This window comes from Ruditapes philippinarum, unplaced genomic scaffold (assembly GCF_026571515.1).
Source record: "Ruditapes philippinarum isolate M1 unplaced genomic scaffold, ASM2657151v2 ctg3031_1_1_1_1, whole genome shotgun sequence".
Lineage (NCBI taxonomy): Eukaryota > Metazoa > Mollusca > Bivalvia > Venerida > Veneridae > Ruditapes > Ruditapes philippinarum.
In genome coordinates, this window is record NW_026859889.1 from 39,242 (window position 1) to 50,528 (window position 11,287).

The window sequence follows — 11,287 nt, forward strand, 5'->3', positions numbered from 1 at the left end:
CGTCCGGCGTCCGGCCGTCCGTAAACTTTTACTTTAAATGACATCTCCTCATAAACCACTAAGCCAATTTCAAACAAACTTCACAGGAATGTTCCTTTGGTGGTCACCTTTGAAAGTTGTTCAAAGAATTTAATTCCATGCAGAACTCTGGTTGCCATGGCAACCGAAAGAAAAAACTTTAAATATCTTCTTTTAAAAAACCCAAAGAGCTAGAGCTTAAATATTTGGCATGAAACATCTTCTATTGAGTGTCTATCAAGTTTGTTCAAATAAAAGCCCTGGGGTCAAAATTGGCCCTGCCCAAGGGGGTCATTGATTTTCCCTATATGCATATAGTAAAAACTTAAAAAATCTTCTTTTAAAAAACCCAAAGAGCTAGAGCTTAGATATTTGGCATGAAACATCTTCTATTGAGTGTCTATCAAGTTTGTTCAAATAAAAGCCCTGGGGTCAAAATTGGCCCCGCCCCAGGGGGTCATTGATTTTCCCTATATGCATATAGTAAAAACTTAAAAAATCTTCTTTTAAAAAACCCAAAGAGCTAGAGCTAAGATATTTAGCATGAAACATGTTCTAATAAGTGTTTACCAAGTTTGTTCAAATAAAAGCCCTGGGGTCAAAATTGACCCCGCCCCGGGGTCATTGATTTTCCCTATATGCATATAGTAAAAACTTAAAAAATCTTCTTTTAAAAAACCCAAAGAGCTAGAGCTAAGATATTTAGCATGAAACATGTTCTAAGGGTGTTTACCAAGTTTGTTCAAATAAAAGCCCTGGGGTCAAAATTGGCCCCGCCCCGGGGGTCATTGATTTTCCTTACATATGTATAGCAAAAACTTAAAAAAATCTTCTTTGAAAAAACCAAAATAGCTAGAGTTTACATATTAAGCATGAATTATCTTCTAGTGAGTGTCTACAAAGTTTGTTCAAATAAAAGCCCCGGGGTCAAAACTGGCCCCGCCCAAGGGGTGTCATTCTTTTTAACTATATGTGTATAGTAAAAACTTAAAAAATCTTCTTTTAAAAAACCCAAAAGAGCAAGAGCTTGGATGTTTAGCATGAAATATCTTCTTATGGGTGTCTACCAAGTTTGTTCAAATAAAAGCCCTTGGGTGAAAATTGGCCCTGCCAGGGGGGAGGGGATGAGGAGGGGTGGGGGAAGGGAGGGAAAGGGGAAGGTCATTATTTTTCATTATACATGTGTAGTAAAAACTTAACATCATGAAACATCTTCTAATGGGTGTCTTCCAAGTTAGTTCAGATAAAATCCCTGGGGTTTAAACTGGCCCCGCTCCGGGGCCAGTTATACAGGTGAGCCACCTAAGGGCCATCATGTCCCTCTTGTTTGGTTTATCCAGGTAAAAAGGAAGTTAGTTTGTCGACAGTGTAAATGCTGGTCAGACTACACAAATGTGCAGGCTGCCATGGCTGTATACTGATGGCAAAGGCTGATCACTCTGCAGGTTAAAATATTAGTATAAAAATAACCAGCATATTTAAGGTCACATGAGTTAAACAGTGCCATTTTACATCATGTTTATCATCATTTTTGATACTTTCACATTTGAATTTTTTTATGCTCACCAAAATCATACGATGAAGCAGTTTGTCTGTCTGTCCCTCTATTCTTCCCTCTATGACTCCTTCCAGCTTTCTATCCCTCCATTCTTCCGTTTCCTATCCCTCCATTTTCCCATCATTCACTCACACTTGCCATTCCCCAAAGTACCTTCCTGCATTGAATTGTATCTTTAAATATTTGATGTGTAGGGACCCTTCAAGTTAGGGAGGGTTACAATGGTTATTAAGGCTAAAAATAAATTTTCCCATATATTTCCTCATAGTAAGGTCATGTTTTTACCTTTGTCATAATCAGGAAGCACCTATTTGATAAAACTTATATTTTTGTTTTCATTGCATATTGATCAAGTCATAAAAAAAATGCAAATGTTACATAAACGGTTAAGTGAAAATTGGGTTGTTATAACGAACTTCTGTTGCCAATAGTCAACCATTCGCGCAACTAGATTTTGTTAACCTTCTTTTACTTACTTTGTTAATGTCCATTTTTGCTTTGTTTTCATTTTATTCATTTTAGTCTTATTTTGTTACATGATGTTTTTACAGTTTTAACGCAGATTGTTAACTTTGCTTTCTAGCTTCACTTCTTTATTTCTGTGTTCATAAAATTTTTATGCAAAGTGTTTTGCCATGTTTGTGTATAATGTCGGTTTTTAAAGTATTTTAGATAGTATTTATTAATATTTTAGCTATAATTTATGTAATTTTAGTTACGAACCATGCCAGATGTACAGGCTGGCCTGATTTTATACCGGTTACATATCATCACCTTAGTGCATTATTGGGTTAAGTCCTTATAAATTTAATAGGAGTTAACCCGTTATTGCACCAAGGTGATGATATGTAACTCGTTCTGCTGGTAGTGGCCAAACAGTCCTATAGGATTTCTTTGCATTTTAGAATACCATTTGATATCCTTCTGTAAAGTTTTAGCAAAATGAACATTTTTAGATGTTATTTACATATCATTTATTTTCTATTGTCCTATTAGTTAATGTTTTTTATCCAAAACGGAGAATCGTGTGACCTGAAATAGAGAGAAAAGTATTTCATAGGGATCAAAACTTTAAAAGAAAAGTTGAAAACACCAAATAACTTGAAAATTTGTATTATAATATTTCAAGATATACTATACTTTTACTGCAGAAATTTATTGAAATCTTGGAAATTTTTACTGAATATGTCGAGTTTGAATAAAAAATGCACAGCTTATTTTTGGATAGCTGCAATCCCTATTACAGATGAAGTTAGTTTGGTCCTTTCTTGAAGGACTGCCTTTTTTAATGACCCCATGTTTTCATTTACCTAGATAAAAACGTAACATCTTCTCTGTGTGTACTCAAAAGTTATTTATTTTACATTTAAAATGAGACTCCATTGTAATTACCATTATTTTCAAATATAAAATTTGAACACACAAGAGTTACCATATGTATCCTTATTATATGTAAATTGCTCCCTTTTTAGCTCGACTTTTCTATGAAAAGGGGAGCTATCCTACTCGCCCCGGCGTCGGCGTTGGCGTCACACCTTGGTTAAGTTTTTCGTACCACCCCACTTTATTTCAGAAGTATTACAAGTATGGCTTTGAAACTTACCATACTTGTTCACCATCATAACCTCCATCTACAGACAAGAGTACATAACTCTGTCAAGGTTTTTGACAGAATTATGGCCCTTTTTTGACTTAGAAAGTGTATTGAGCTTGGTTAAGTTTTTGTACCACCTCACTTTATTTCAAAAACCATTGGAGGTATTGCTTTGAAACTGACCATACTTGTTTTACCATCACGACCTTCATCAACAGACAAGAGGACATAACTCTGTCAAGGTTTTTGACAGAATTATGCCCCTTTTTGACTTAGAAAATACATTGAATATGGGTAAAATCCACTTATTGCCTTAACCCTTTGAGATATTGCTTTGAAACTTTTAATGCTATTTCACATCATTACCCCCATCTGTACGCAAGAGAAGGTAACTCTGTCAAGGATTTGTTTTAAAAATTAAGGCCTTTTATCGACTTAGAATCTTGGTTAAGTTTTTAGTACCAGTCCACTTTTTGACTGAACTGTTTGAGATATTAATTTGAAAGTTGGAATACTTGTTTACAATCATGATTCCCAAACATGTCCAGGAGAAGGTAATTCTGTCAAAGATTTTATTTGAATTATGGCCCTTAACTGTCAATGTTTTGTATTATAGGCAAGCACTAAAAAACTTAAAAAATCTAAAAAAATTCATTCCTATCCACTGAACCTGCAGTGTTCAAGGGTATCACACAATTCAGTAAAATAATTCTTCACTAAATATCTTAATGCTCATGGCCATTGTTCACTTTAAAAATACAGAGATTCTTGTATTGCCTTTTACTGCAAAAACTTTTTTTATTGGCAAGCAATAAAAAAGTCGAGCGCGCTGTCTTACGGACAGCTCTTGTTTAAAGTGTTCTAGTTCATCGCAGCAAATAAATAAGCACAAGATGATTTTATAATCTGAAGAATTAGACAGACCTAGATTATAATAAAGATTTTATTACAATAATATTATCTTTACCTATTTTGTGAGATATAGATCCGCATTTGCCTTTTTCTCTCCCTATGATACTGTCTTAACATTTCAGGTCACTTGATGTCCATATTTATTTTATTGTCAGATTTTAGAAGCTTACCATTTAAAGATTTTGAGATGAAATTTTATCAATTTTAATTGATGAATTTTTTTTTTTTGCAAGAAATAAAATATATATGTGATATAAATGAGGAATAAAAAAATGAAAAATTCACTTTTTGTCCATTTTATTAGCATGTTTGAAATAGTGTTGCATTATGAAATGCCCATGGCTGACAGACAGGTGGCTTTGGCTTTGTCCGGTGCATACCTCAAGCATGATGAGATAGATTTGAGTATTTTTTTATACAATGAAAAACACCAGGAGACAGTGTTTAGAGCTTGAACCAGAACTCTATGCCTAAGGTCAAGATCACAGTTTAACCAAAATTCGTATCAAAAGCTGTACTTGCAAAAAGGGATTTTACATCATTTGGCACATCTGATTATCATTGTTACGTTGAGTACTTCATACAGGGCCACGTCCCTGTGGTCAAGGTCACAGAGGTGAAAGGTCGGTTGAAAAAACGTTTGTACAATGGAGTAGTTATTATGATAATCCAGATCAATAATAAGGTGAAGGTCACCAGAGTTGTAAAGATTTTGTCCCCAGCATAATTTCTACAAGCAAGTGTTATTTGATGCAAATTGCCACTGTCATCAAATGTAGTGTTGCACACATAAATCAGACTCGTATGTCGGAAGTTAAGGTCACACTTAAGGGCAGGTGATGTAGTCAAACTTGTACATGCATTGAGGGACTGTTACATAACTTCACATAAATGTTCAGCATTGTTTAGCATACACATATAGTGTTGTGGCAAAATTTAGGTTCATGTAGTCAAGGTCACATGCTCATCACTAAATGCTCAATATCATGAGTCCTAGATGACTGAGCATTTATGACTGGCGTGTTTTGTGACAATGGCACTCGTGTTTATTTTAAGAACCAGTTTGGCTAAAAAGTCGCCAGATTACACGAAAAGTATCTGTATAATCCGCCTATTAAGGCACAAGAAGTAGCTTTGGCTATCGAGTAAGGACCCGGACAAGTCACCAGCCATGACCTTGAAGGTTTAATTGTAAAGAGCACAAAGAGGTGATACTTTATCTCTGTGTAATTTCTACTGAGTATTAGCCAAGGAAAATAATAAAAATAGGTCACTGTTCAACAGCTAATGAGACCTAGAATGTTAAGTTACCTGTGGCAGTAATGAAGGCGATAGCCTTGATAAGGGTTTTTGGTGTCAAGCAAAGGACGTCACTGCGTGCAATGGTCTCTTGCACCCTAGTACCCTTCCTCGTCATCCCTGCTTACTTAGAGCCACTCTCCTCGACTTAAAGTCAAGACATTAGCAGCTGTTTCGATAAAAGTATCGTTCATGCTTGTGCCGTCTTATTCGTTATATCTTATTCATCTCGCATTGCCCGAATTGTCTTATTCGTTACTCCTAGTCTACAAGTCTTCTACCTTGTGAATTTCCGGCGTGGTACGAGAGAGCAATTAGAAAATATAACGCTGAATAATGAATTTGACTTTATATTGTAACGCTTTGGAACAGAATCTTTCTGTGCATGACAGAAAAGTATCGTTGTTGATGATACAAAATGACGATAATATTAAGCATTTGCGTTAGTAAATGATTAAGTTTTGTTTTAAGACACATATTTAGATAAGTATTAGTTTACATATATTCATGCAACAATTTTTCCAGCTTGATTATTAATATAATGTTCCTGGAATTTCAAAATAATGTCTGTGTCATAATTTGTTGCCCCGGTAACATTTATTGATGGTTATCATCTTTTTTACAGTATTCTTTTGAAATATTAGATATGAATTAAAGAATTAAAAGAGCCATTTTCAAGAGCCATTAACCATTGAAAAACATACACATAAAAAGATAAATTGTCTATGAATTAGCCAAACATGTTTATATAAGTCAGTGATAACTGACCAATAATTAATAATGAAAAAAATTTAAGATAAAATATGAAAAATGCCTTAATAAAAAAGACTGTCCCGCTCTTTTTATCAATTGAAATATGAATGCGAATATGTAATTATCAAAGGCTTTTGCAATAATAGTCAGATTTTGCACAACATAACACTCTCACGAGAGGCTTACGGAAGACGGGTTGAAATGTCCACACCCGTCTTCATAAAGGCTCGCATTCTATTAACTCGTTTAATAAATTCAGTATTGAACTTACACTCATTCAATATCCTCTAGATATTACCTTTTAGGGAGATGTGGTTTATTTGAAAACAATTATCAGGACAGTGTCTTTGGTTATATCTTTGCTTGCGTTTTTTTTTCTCTCGAAATACAAAAATGCAAATGCCGCTCAAATGAGTACATATAATCGGGGTCTTCCAAAAAAATTCTATTTGAAATACCCAGATATAATTGAATTTTAAGTGCACGCAATGACCGGCAATGGATTTTATTTAATCGTTACCATGCGGTATACCTTTGTGAAGGAAAAACAACAACACAAATATGTAAAAATAAAAAACACAACTTTACCATAATTAAGACAATATGAAGATAATGACATAATTATTATGGTATACTTATGTTGTACAACTTTTACCCAGAGTGCATCACAACTGTTTTGTCACCTAGGATACCGTTGACAACTGGGCCGTCATGTACATTTCGTAAAAGCGTAAGCATATTAAATCATTAAAAACAGTGTTACATGTATAATAAATATAAATATACATGTACGATAATTGTTGTTTGTAATACACTGTCATGTTAATGTTAAATAATTATTGGTTTGTATATTTTATGAATGTTACCTCTACTATTTGGAGCGGACACTATATAAGCTGGTAAGTTCTGAATGTAGTTACCAGAGGTCCACTGAACGGTGCATTTAAGGTATGGACACATATTTTTGTTATTTTATATACATGTATAATTTTTCATTTCTTTTTTCGTTTTTTTTTATTATTATTTTCTTCTTTTTTTCGATAACAAGAATTACTGCCATTTTCATTCTGTTTTATTGAGTTTTGAATGGTTTTTATTCTTTAAATATAAAAAATAGTTATTAATGGTAAAAAAATCGACAAAAAAAATTACAAAAATATTGAAATCCTTAAGATAAAGTAGAGGTGCATTAAGTAGGGCCTATCTATAATTATTGTATTAAGTAGATTTTTTTTCAAATTGTATTTTTTGTTGTGAACGGTTAGCACAGCATTTTTTTCCTTTGATAGTTATTATTTTATAGTAAATATATTTAGAATACATTTATTACACATTTTTTGTTTTCTTGTATAAACTTACATACTAAATAGCGTTAAAAAAGAGCACAGCTACAGTGCGCGGTTACTTGATTCGAAAACATTCACATATATATATTCAACTCATCATTTTTCTTTCAAAAAAACGCCTCCGTATGGGAATTTTGCTTTGAAGTTTTATTTTTAATGGCGAAACTTAATAATATATGTATAATATTTTGCAGGATTTAGAGAGGTTTCACGGAGTGATACAATAAATAACAATGGGTGTTTATGTGCTAATTTCTGTCGTAACAGTAGCTTGTTTCGTAATGGTCAAAGGTACGTGCATTTTATATTTTAAATTGTATTTAATTTTTGTTTATTTATTAACTTATTTTTAACCCTTAAACCTACCTTTGCCGCCGGTAAAGTCATACAAGGCTCCATACTGACGTTAGCTTAATTTTGATTTTTTTTATCTAACGCACTGTTCAAAATTCAAAAATAACGAATCAATTACACAAATCATCATGAACCATTACGCAACGAAATAATGTACATAGAATGACCATCACCAGCATACGCTCGCCGGTTCATTTCATAATAATATAATAAATAATTTTTCAAGTTATACATGCACATTAATAATGTTGAGTTTACAAAAGAAAACTAAAGGTAAATAAATGTATTATTGTAATGTTTTACAACACATCGAGTTAACAAAATGATAACAAAATTCATCTTACAGGTCACTTTCCGCCAAATTTTCTTGTATGTATTGCTCTTGTCCTTCGCCATATATTAAAAGAAAATATTGGAACATGCTTTTAAATATACATTGTAAATGTTCAAGCACTGCCTAACAAATTTTCGAGTTGATTTTATTGCGTAATCTTATTTGAGTTGATGCTAACCGCTAATTATTAATAAAATTTGACAAACGAATATTTTGCATAATTTACTCCAAACATTCTAGTATTTACAGAATTATGTCCAAATGCACTGGCAACTATGGATGATTCTTTTTAGGTTATTTGTAAATGAATTACAAGTGTGTTTAAAAGTAATTCATTGCACGCTCTTGCAGGTTCCTTCGTAAATGGACGGTTTGTCAGCAATTATGCAGATAATGGGTTTGACGACTCGGGGAGTTTTCTTGGAGGTATGGATTTTCTTTGGCTTTAAAAGTGCAAAAGTTGAAAGTAGATCTTAAGAAGGTATAACGTAACTATTATAATAATCCGAAGTTTGACGGAAAGAGCCGGGAAGATGCGATTGCAATAAGTTGTGGAAAGGGAATCGGGGTGCTTTAATCGTATGCTTAATACTTAGTCCGGGCGTCAAACTTTACATTACTTCTAATGTAATGCCTCTTCAGACTCAGTGGTTATTTATCAACAAGAAGGAGAAGAACGTTTATTTATCACCTATACTGTTTATGCAGACAGTCAACTCAATAACAAATATGCAAGACTTAGTGTGCAAACTGTAAGTTAATTAAGAATTAAATAATTGCTATGCAACTTATGTTGAACTTTTATTCTATTACAGGCGGTAGCGGAGGAATTGGAGGAGGAATTGGGGGTGGACTCTCTGGTGGTATGATAGGAGGTGGAATGAGCCATAAATTCAGCGGAGGCTCTGGTATCGGTGGTGGTATCGGTGGAGGTATCGGTAGTGGTATCGGTAGCGGTATCGGTGGAGGTATTGGTGGAGGTATCGGTAGCGGTATCGGCGGAGGTATTGGTGGAATTCAACAAGGACTTGGAGGCGGTTTTGGTGGAATGCAAAAGGGATTTGGCGGTGGTATAGGCGGTATTGGCGGGATCCAGCAAGGAATTGGTGGTGGATTAGGCGGTGTTGGTGGACTACAGCAAGGAATTGGCGGTGGATTCGGCGGAATGCATAAAGGATTTAGCGGTGGCATTGGTGGAATGCAGCAAGGATTCGGTGGTATTGGAGGGCTTCAGCAAGGAATTGGCGGTGGCATCGGAGGAATGCATAAAGGATTTGGTGGCGGTATGGGTAGAATTGGTGGAATCCAACAAGGCTTTGGTGGTATTGGTGGGCTTCAGCAAGGAATTGGTGGTGGTTTGGGTGGAGGATTAGGTGGAATGCATAAAGGATTCGGTGGTGGAATTGGTGGTATCGGTGGAATGCAGCAAGGATTATCTGGTAAGCTTACGCTGTGGTTTGTCTAGGTCTTAAGTTTTTTATTGGAAGTCTGCCAGTTCTTTCTACCCTCGGGAAAACTTATTTACAATTATTTACATGTCATATTCAAAACAACTTCAAGTTTAAAAAATTGAGGTTTTACGTAATCATTTGAAAATATTATTTTTATTTCAAATATTTATCTTTATATACAACTAATTTTCGAAATTGATTATATTTCTGCAAATAGGTGGCTTTATTGGCGGTCGACACGGACAATTTGGCGGCGGACAAATGTCAGCAGGGCTCGGAGGATTTTCAATGGGAACTAGCAGTTTGGGCGGTATGGGTGGGATCATGGATGGCGGAAGAAGGTCATGGAGTAAGTAATAATGCTTTATCCTGTTTTGTTTTTTCTTGTTTTTTTTTTTCACTCCCCCCAAAGTTATCTCCCTTCTATCATTTGCAAATGGGGTAACTTAACTAGAAGGGAAGTAAACGTTGTATGCAGATATGATTTATTCCAGACTCTAACAAAGTTGACATGTAACCGGGGAATGACTTCAATTAATACGGTATGATATTAAAACATAAACATGGAGTTGATAAAAATATACGGAATAAAGGTCAATATATTGTATATAAATCCTAATATTGTTCATTGTATATAAAAGTGTGCATTTGATTGTGAACAATTTTGTTATCTAGAACATGTAAACAACTTGCTTTGTTGGTTAAAATATTGTGTCACTTCTCTTTTCAGAAATGTACTGAGACTGAGAATAGAAAATTTGACTGCGAGCGATTCGCATTTTTGATTTTTGGTTCTGCGTGAAGTCACGTGACATTTGCAGACGGTTTTATGACGAAAGCGGCAGACGACATTTTTAAATGATAACAACATCGTGTATTGAATTGTTTTATGTTTATATACTTATTACTGTAAAAATGACAACACTTTATGTTATCATTCTGCTACATATTTGAATAAAGATAAATGCATTATATGTTTTACGTTTTTCGTTGTTTTTTTCCCTCATTCTTACCGTTGACACAGAGGCAAAAAGAAGCAAATCTTTACGCCGAAAGAAATAATTCCGCATTCGAGATCTTAAATAACAAATGCTAGTCAATTTATTATCTTGTTTGACGCTGTTATATATAGATATGCCACGTTTGTTTAAAGGCACATTATTCCTCAGAAATGAATATATTTTTCATTGTGTAGATAAAGTGAGTTGTTCATAATTGGTTAAAAGATGAGAGATAATCATCAATCGAGCGCTGAATGTGGAATTCTTTGTCAGAAATGTAACATTGAATGTAAACAAAGTGGAGTTTTGACTTTCATACAAAGTACTAAATCAAAACAACTGTACTAATTACTTCATTTAAGTTACATTGTCTATCATGCAATCCCAACTGCAAAGTGAAACATCCTAGTAGTCCTTTGCATAGCTTAAATTTTCAACAAAAATTGCATGAAATAGAACATGATAACATACCAGGATACGTTCAAACACAAGGTATTGCATGGTAATGCATGAATGCAATATTTTAAATTTCACAAAACTGTAACCCTAGGGGGGTCGTAGTCGCCAGTATTTATCAGGATCGATGGTTTGGGCCTATTCATCTAACAGAAGATAACCGACATCACTGTACCCCATCTTGCAAGCCTATACCATTCAATGTGCATCC

The 11,287-nt window shown here is 34.3% G+C and overlaps 1 protein-coding gene across 2 annotated transcripts; it reads left to right on the forward strand.

Moving 5' to 3' along the window:
• Positions 1–7,668: 7,668 nt before the first annotated feature.
• Positions 7,669–10,593, forward strand: LOC132758212 (uncharacterized). Of its 2 annotated transcripts, XM_060749767.1 has the most exons (6): positions 7,669–7,771; positions 8,520–8,594; positions 8,984–9,136; positions 9,173–9,607; positions 9,837–9,968; positions 10,350–10,593. In XM_060749767.1, exons 1-6 carry the CDS (start codon positions 7,714–7,716, stop codon positions 10,358–10,360), a joined length of 864 nt encoding a protein of 287 aa, XP_060605750.1. In that variant the 5' UTR covers positions 7,669–7,713; the 3' UTR covers positions 10,361–10,593. The 2 variants fall into 2 exon arrangements, with proteins under 2 accessions (XP_060605750.1, XP_060605749.1); XM_060749766.1 differs by having other exon boundaries at positions 8,984–9,607.
• Positions 10,594–11,287: the final 694 nt, after the last annotated feature.